Source organism: Lupinus angustifolius, chromosome LG20, assembly GCF_001865875.1.
Source record: "Lupinus angustifolius cultivar Tanjil chromosome LG20, LupAngTanjil_v1.0, whole genome shotgun sequence".
NCBI classification, from domain to species: domain Eukaryota; kingdom Viridiplantae; phylum Streptophyta; class Magnoliopsida; order Fabales; family Fabaceae; genus Lupinus; species Lupinus angustifolius.
In genome coordinates this window covers 3,962,812-3,971,054 of record NC_032028.1, presented here as the reverse complement: position 1 = coordinate 3,971,054, position 8,243 = coordinate 3,962,812, and the positions used below count along the sequence as shown (strand labels likewise).

General features: G+C 34.9%; 1 protein-coding gene across 2 annotated transcripts; it reads left to right on the top strand.

The window, feature by feature from the left end:
- On the top strand, window positions 541-5,928 carry LOC109335075 (transcription initiation factor TFIID subunit 13-like). 2 transcript variants are annotated; one of them, XM_019571133.1, is made up of 6 exons: window positions 541-551; window positions 972-1,101; window positions 1,191-1,228; window positions 4,264-4,323; window positions 4,425-4,499; window positions 5,579-5,928. In XM_019571133.1, exons 2-6 carry the CDS (start codon window positions 1,005-1,007, stop codon window positions 5,711-5,713), a joined length of 405 nt encoding a protein of 134 aa, XP_019426678.1. In that variant the 5' UTR covers window positions 541-551; window positions 972-1,004; the 3' UTR covers window positions 5,714-5,928. The 2 variants fall into 2 exon arrangements, with proteins under 2 accessions (XP_019426678.1, XP_019426677.1); XM_019571132.1 differs by lacking the exon at window positions 541-551 and adding an exon at window positions 695-776.

The window sequence follows — 8,243 nt, the reverse complement described above, 5'->3', positions numbered from 1 at the left end:
AAATTCAAATTCAAATCGTCAACAACTCAATCCAACCGAAATTGATCAGATCAAATTAGATTATGCTTGTTAGGATTATGTTAGTTAGGATTTTATCTTCAAATTTCAATTTGTTAAATTAGATCTTATCTTTATCTTTTCAACAAGGTAAATCTGCCTATTTATAATTTTGTTTATTCATTAATAAAGTTAAGTTGAATTTTGAGTAAATTTGAATTGTTTTAGTTGAGAGCACTTCTCCTAAAAACCTTAGGCTGGTCGTGGCCACCATTAACAAGTTCTTATCAAGCTTCCTTGCTTGTGGCAAACCTCATAGCTTATCAAGCTTCCATGCTTGTGGCGCTTCCCCCTCCTAATCTTTCTCATTTCCCTCATCAAAACAATCTCAAATTCCCACAATTCACCAAAAACGAATTACAGTTTAAAAAGCTCAAGACTTCAAGCTAAAACGATCCTTAATTTGAAGGCAGCCCCCTAGAGGTTGTCATCAGATGATCCTTATTCGTATATAAGTGTCATTGTATATGATTTTTTTAAACTACTCCCCTATGGTGAGAGGAGTCTCATTCATTACAATTTAGATAAAAATGTTTTATGCAAATCAAATGCATGCTATACTAGGAAAAGACCCATTGCACTATTGGACCACAAATAAATTAAATGGACCCAGCCCATTAGCTACCTATACAGGCCGTTCTTAGACGTAATTTTATTTTACTCATTATTATTTGAAACAGATTTGAGACACGCCGCACGCGCCGCTCCCCTCGCCGCCGGTAAAGCCCTTAGTGTCTCTTCTCATTTAAACAGCGACCAGTTTTTTTTTATAACTTCCTTATCTATTCAAATATGGTTAATTTTGTTTTGTTTGGATTCTAGTTTTCTGTCTTTACTCTATAGTATTCATTCTCAACTTGGAATTATATATTTCGTGCTTAATTGAGTATGCTATGTCTTCTTTATATCTTTAGTGTGTGTAACCGTGGAAACACTGAACAACAACAATGAGCAATTCCTCATCAAAATCACGCCCACCTTCTTCACAACCATCAGAAACAACTACTTCATCCAAGCGCAAAAGAGGAGTTTTCCAAAAAGAATGTAACCGTTTTTTTTTTCATTTCTTGTTTTTTATAATCTAATTATCTTTATCTATCTTTCTTTCTAACTCTTTTTTGTTGTTGTTATAGTGCAGCACATGATGTATGGTTTTGGAGATGACGTTAATGTATGTTATTTTCCAATTTTAAAATTTTATCATCTGTACACAGTTTCTATTCTATTGTTGTTACAACATGACATGATTTTCCATCACCGGAAACTGATTCAGCGGCAGCATATGCTTCATATCTATTAGCATTTGTGTATTTAATTCTGTTAGAGCTAGTTAGAGTTGTTGATAGTAATTAGACAACTGCCACTGTGTTAGTTTCTCAGTTCAGTTACTTTACCATAGTTAGATACTTTTAATCTCAGTCAATGATGAGTTGAAAGAATTTTCTGTATGTTGACTTTCGTGATTTCAATCTCTCTGATCTAAAGAATTCTCTCTTCCCTTAGAGCTTGCATGTGTGAAAATCTTTTAACCATCCTTTTTGTGTTCGGCCGAGGACTTTTGTGATTTCTCCATCAATTTCACCTTGTTCTCTGATCTAACATGCAAACTGAATCCCTAATATCTGAAAGTTCGAGTGAGCACAATGTTCAATCTAGAATTGACCAATCACAAAATCCAACTTCACCTTACTATATTTATCCATCAGAAAATCCATCGGTTGTTTTCTTTTCAAAGAAAGAATAGAAAGATTGAAGAAAGAATGTATCCAAGATCAATATGATCTTGAATCTATAAAATTGTATTGAAAGAAAGAAATACAAGAGTACAAGAATAAAATGGTAACTGCCAGCAGTTTCCCTCCCAACCGAATTGCTCCAATTCAGTTATTCCACATTTACAAAATGTCCAAAAACTTCCTTCTTCACAAGCTTCCCCTTCTCTATTTATACAAATAATACCCTAGTCTAACTAACTAATAAGGGTATTCTAGGAATTCCCTCTTTATTTAATTCAAACAACTCCTAACAACTAACCTCTTTTCTACTACCCTATGCCAACCCTATCAATACCCCCTCCTAAAAGAACCACCTTGTCCTCAAGGGGAAAATTGGGAAAGTTCTCCTGGATACATTCTCCATATAATGACCAAATATGTGCACTATCTTCACTAGCAGAGCTAATGTATTTTCCACTTCTATCCCAACAGATGGAAAGAATGTTCTTTAACGTGTCCCTTTAGATTGCGTAGAATGTTATCAACCTCAATTTCAACTATGTTGATACCATTTCCTATAGCAGTAGCAAGAAACTTCCCACTACGAGGCTGAAATCTGACTTGTTTACTACCTCCCTTAGTCTCCCCCATTATTGATGAACTAACCGATTGTACACAAGTAACAACAACTGAAAGACTTTCCTCCTCCTTTGCATGAACAGAAGTTTTGATTTTCCATAATTTTTATCACTTGGTCTGTTATTTTGTCTCCTACATTTACTGGTCGGCCATCACCACCAGAAACTTCTGCGTTTACCGAATCATCTTCCTCTATATTTCTGTGATGATACCCAGAATTATCCCCCATTATTGATGAACTAACAGATTGTACACAAGTAACAACAACTGAAAGACTTTCCTCCTCCTTTGCATGAACAGAAGGAGAGTTAACACTTGAGCATGAATTTGCAGATGATAATTTCAAAGGGATGCTCTGATTCGCAGCTTCTTCCAAACTCTTATTCTCCATTTGATTTTTCTGTTCTATCAACAAGACTTTTTGGATAATTTCAGATAAGGAATGTAAATCATACATTTTTACCTCTGCTTGTAGTTCCTTCTTGAGCCCATTCAAGAATACTCCTTTCACAAGTTCTTGATCTAGAATCCTCAAGGTCCCACCGTACTTCTCGAATTCTTCCACAAACTCCTTTACGGTTCCCCTTTGTTTCAAAGACAGCAGTATCTCGAAAGGATTCTGCATCATCGAATGTTGAAATCTCCGGATTACCGTCACCTTGAACCCTTCCCAAGAAGGCCTAGGACTACATCTTTCCCACCATTGGAACCATTTTAAAGCCTTCCCTTCCAAGGCCAATAGTGTCGTCTGCATCCTTTCAGCATCGGAGACCCCTTCCACACGAAATACCTTTCCAACTGGCGGGTCCAGTCGTAAGCATCGTCTCCCGCGAAAACAGGGAGCTCGAATTTTTGCCACTGTTTCTGCATTTTTTTTTGTGTCGTAGCAGAAGTTTTTCAGGCACCAGGTCGGTGCTCTGATACCGGTGTTAGAACTGGTATTAATCACGAAAAGAAAGAGTAGAAAGATTGAAGAAAGAATGTATCCAAGATCAATATGATCTTGAATCTATGAAATTGTATTGAAAGAAAGAGATACAGGAGTACAAGAATAAAATGGAAACTGCCAGCAGTTTCCCTCCCAACCGAATTGCTCCAATTCAGTTATTCCACATTTACAAAATGTCCAAAAACTTCATTCTTCACAAACTTCCCCTTCTCTATTTATACAAATAATACCCTAGTCTAACTAACTAATAAGGGTATTCTAGGAATTCCCTCTTTATTTAATTCAAACAACTCCTAACAACTAACCTCTTTTCTACTATCCTATGCCAACCCTATCATATTCTCACTGGTTCGAATCTTGATCAATGAGCTAGGTCCATGTGTATAAGCACTTTCTAAGAATAAGCTGGTATCACTGATGACATGATACCAGTAGCAGATCTGGTGTATCTTGACGGGGGAAGTGCCAACACCATGATAATTTCATAGGGGTGAGCCTTGGGTTGCTTGTGACCTTGAGGGCATAAGTTCACCTCTTGGAAACAACCTTTCCACTTGGGTAAGGTTGTTACATCTATCTACCTGAGACCCTACTAGGTGGGAGCCTCATGAATTGTGCTGCCCTTTTTATTTGTCCAGTGACTTTAATCTCCGCAAAGATTATTCAGAGCATCTTTGGATGACCAAAGTCTTGAAATTTTGTACAGAATTCTAAGAACAGTTTTCTCATTGATTTAGAACTGCTGATGTAGTTGCTGCTGTTGGAAAATCATGCTGTAATAATTCTTGTGGTTATGTAATTATTTCAATATGTATCTGTATACTTTTTTAGATGTAAGTTGTACATCTTATGTGCATCAGTATTAACTTGAACTTTTCAACGATTGCCACCCTGCACAATTAGCCACTTCCTGAAAGTGTGGCACTGATGGAGGACATCGTTGTGGAATATGTCACAGACCTGGTAAGCACCTTCTTATGTTTTTTATATTGTTCACCTGAGTTTCAGTGCTATTGCGTGGTTGTTGCCTTTTGTCCTTCCTAAAGCAAAGTTTTCCTGGCCAGGTACATAAAGCCCAAGATATTGGATCACAGAGGGGGAAGCTATCCGTGGATGATTTCCTCTATTTGATTCGCAAGGTACTCTTTGTTAATAAAGATTGCAGTTAATTATTACGAAAAGATTATATTTTATTGGAAACCTTGAATTCTCAAGTGGAGTTCTTTCCAAATTCTCAAATATCAAGAGAACCATTATTTTATGACACAATATTCTACTGAATTGCTCATCCTTTACATAAGTACTTATTCCAAACTTATTCAGAATCAGATTTCACAAGACACAATTATAAATTGAACACTTTCACGAACCAGAAACTTCGATTCTGGTCTTCCTTTAGACGATGTATGTAGTCTTCAATTGCTTATACGCTATGCATGATGTATGAAGGCCTGCTGTCATGGATTAAGGCTGATACTTTGAACACTATGGACCATGATCTAATCCTATCCCTGTTGTCCTTGCCGGTCTGCAGAGAACACTATATACCTTCTATTTGACTTCTCCTCATGTATAGACTTCTTGTCTTTGGTTTTACAGCAATAGTACCATTAAACTTGAGCATAAGATTTCTGCTGATTGGTCCAATTCTTTTTTGAGTAAATGCAAGTACCATAGATTATGAAAGTTGCAACTTACTGGCAGGGTTAGATTTCTGGCTCCTTGTGTAGGCTGAATCACACTAAGAAACCTTTCCTACACTAGGCTGAGAATCCTGAGGTATAAGTTTCCAGATATATACGATGCCCTATGAAGAAGATTACCTCCCAATTGTTCATGAAGTTGAGGAACTGCAGTACTGCACCTTGATGTTATTAGAAACCAGTTAAGAGTTGTGTTCATAATCTTTTGTTAAAAAGTGAAGAAAAAACTCACTCAGTCTATTAGAGAACTGATTACTCCCCAACCTTCCAGAGGACCATATTCTGTTGATTGTTCATAGTGGTTAAAAAGAAATTTGGAAACAAGCCTAGATGCAGCTCAGGCGAACAGCCTCAGAAGATGCAGCCTTAAAACAGAAGATTCTTAGCTAACATATAATTTTGTTCTCATAACATTTCATTTAAAAAATAAGATCATACTATCATTAAAATTGTATACCTATTCATGATAATCTTGTCATTTGACTAGTATCCATAAAACTCCTTATATAATGCAGGATTCGCGAAAGCTTAACCGCTGTACAGAACTGCTGTCCATGAATGAAGAGCTGAAACAAGCAAGAAAAGTGTTTGAATCAGATGAAGACAAACTCAGGAAGGTTTTTGAGGTGGATGAACCAGCGAATGATTAAGGAGGAAGGTTATTGAACTGCACCAAAGCTGCATTTTACTTTAGAGCTGACGTGTTTCCTTATTTTTTGAGGATGCCCCAGATATAAAACTACCCAATGTATATATCATGGAATTGAGTCTGTGTTTCATGTTTGTAGTTTGGTAATGGAATTCAATGTGTGTATAATAACATGATAAAAGTTTGATGAAAGAACACAGCTACCAACTCATTTGACCAAAATAGTTGGGGTTAAAATATAATTTGTGCTCGGATCAGGTACAACAAGCCCAAAGAAAAAAAGAGAAAAGGGAAGGGGTCAAAGCTGCAACCTTTGTGATTATTATTGTTACCGTTAATTTGATAGAAATGCCAAAGAAGTAAGTGATTTTTCGTAGGTGTATGGTGTTAGCAGGGAAATGTTGTATAGTATATGGACTCTACTGCTCACTGAATATGAGAACAACTGGGGACAAGATCATATATGATTGAATAAAAGTTATTTTGATCCGTATATTTAGCACCATAAGTTCTTTGAAAGTGAAATTGGTTATCTCACATCATTTTTGCCAACACCATTTTTCACACTCAATTCACATCATCTTTCACGCCACCTTTCAAACTTAAAAGATAATTTGTACATTTTTTTCTCCTACACTTCCTTTCGTATTTTCTTTTATCTCTACTCTTTTCTATCACCTCTTCCTATGTCTCTCTACAATACGTTATCGACACCTAAAAAGATGGCCTGAGGTAAACATTTTCCAAGAGTGTGGGTGGTGATTGGAATGAGTAACTTAATATATTGTAATGTTGAAAGGTTGCTGAGAATGGTATATAAAAAAGGTGAAAACATTAGACTTGAAATTAAACTAACATGCTTATTCAAATAAAAAATATTTTTTTAAAGATATTTATTTAAATTAGACTATTCAAACGATAACCACTTTCAAAAGTTGTTGAAATTTATTACATGAAAACCAAGACAATCAAGGTTGCGAAGAGAAAAGAAAAGAAACCTGAATGAATAAAATTAAGGAAGGATCATTCTGTGACTTTAATCACGCTAAACAAAGTCATGCCAACTCCCAGTTGAATAAAAGTAAGGAATGACAATTCCAGCGTATGAAACATATTCCAATTGTTCCAATTTACCACCATTTCAAATGCTAACATTATCTGCTACATTCTAGCTTCTTCCTACTTTTACTTTTAAATAGGTCAGTAGAAGTAAACGAAATGAAAAAGAATGATTTGTCCAAACAATTTGTTAGGTAGGTAAAAATCATTATAGATGATAACATAATAAAACCTAAATAATAAGATGAACCTCAATTTTAGATTAAATAAAATGAAATTTAATACATCATAAGATAATCATCTGTTACTTAATAGACCTAAGACCAAAGAAAATGTAAATGATCAGTACTAACATATTGTGTAGTTGATGTGATTTTAAGGAGTCTGCATCTAATTAGGATTATGATACATCAATTTTAATGGACAAGATTTAAAACAGAAAATAACATATTTTTAAATAAATTATTGCACAAAAAATGAAAATAATAAACCTATCCTCTCTTCCACTTAGTGGTATGAGGTCATTATGATGAGAAAAAAATGTATATAATATTGATTTTTCAAAAAAAAGTAATCAAATGAATTGTTGTTGATATAGTGATTGTGCATAAATTTTATATTGAGTTTATAGATTTTACACTCTATTATTATTATTATTATTATTTTAATTTCTCCTTATTTATGACTGAATAAAATAATTGCATCTGGTTTGATCTGTCTCTAAAGTTTAGAGACCAAACAATGTTTGTATTGGAACCATCACTCTCACACTTCACAACACCAAGTTTAAGCTCAAACTCATGCCACCATTTCCCACAATTCAAACTAAACCCACATTCATTGCTTGTCTTCTACACTGTTACATGTTTGGTTTTTTTGAGCTAAAAGATCTGTGTTTTTACTGAAATGGATAGTTCAGAGAAGGTGGTTGTTGTGATTATGGTGGGTGGACCCACTAAAGGTATTTCATATCTTGCATCTCTTTCTTATCAAAGTTACACCCTTTTTCTCATTTGGGATTTTGAGGTTTTATTTGATTTTGTTTATTTGCTTTTGTTTCATTTGTGCAGGTCTCTTTCATTCAATACTCCAAAAAGGCAAAAACCCTTTTACAAATATATCTTTTAAAAGGCAATAAGGTAAAAATGGTATGAGGTGTATCTGTTGAAAAGAGTTCGTGTGTTTGAGAAAAAAACAAGAAGAAATTGAAAGAAGAAAATATTAGAGAAAAGTTCATCTCCAGCAATGATGTTTGGTTAATAGGAACAAGTATACTCTACCGGAGATGAAAATTATTTTTTGTACCACAAAAATTACTTTTTTTTACTTTTGCTGAGTGGCAAATTGTTATTTCATTAATACCATTTTTTTTTCCAGTACATGCGTCACAGTCACCATTATGGGAAAGGATCCCTCCTCAATTAATAGTAGCACCAACGTGGTACTTGGAAGCCCTAAGAGCATCCTATAGA

Excerpts from the sequence above, each read along its gene's own strand:
- LOC109335075 (XM_019571133.1), top strand. The coding sequence starts at position 1,005 with ATGAGCAATTCCTCATCAAAATCACGCCCACCTTCTTCACAACCATCA. Across the intron at positions 4,324-4,424 it reads TGGAATATGTCACAGACCTG|GTACATAAAGCCCAAGATAT; the intron begins GTAAGCACCTTC and ends TTTCCTGGCCAG. Across the intron at positions 4,500-5,578 it reads TCCTCTATTTGATTCGCAAG|GATTCGCGAAAGCTTAACCG; the intron begins GTACTCTTTGTT and ends TATATAATGCAG.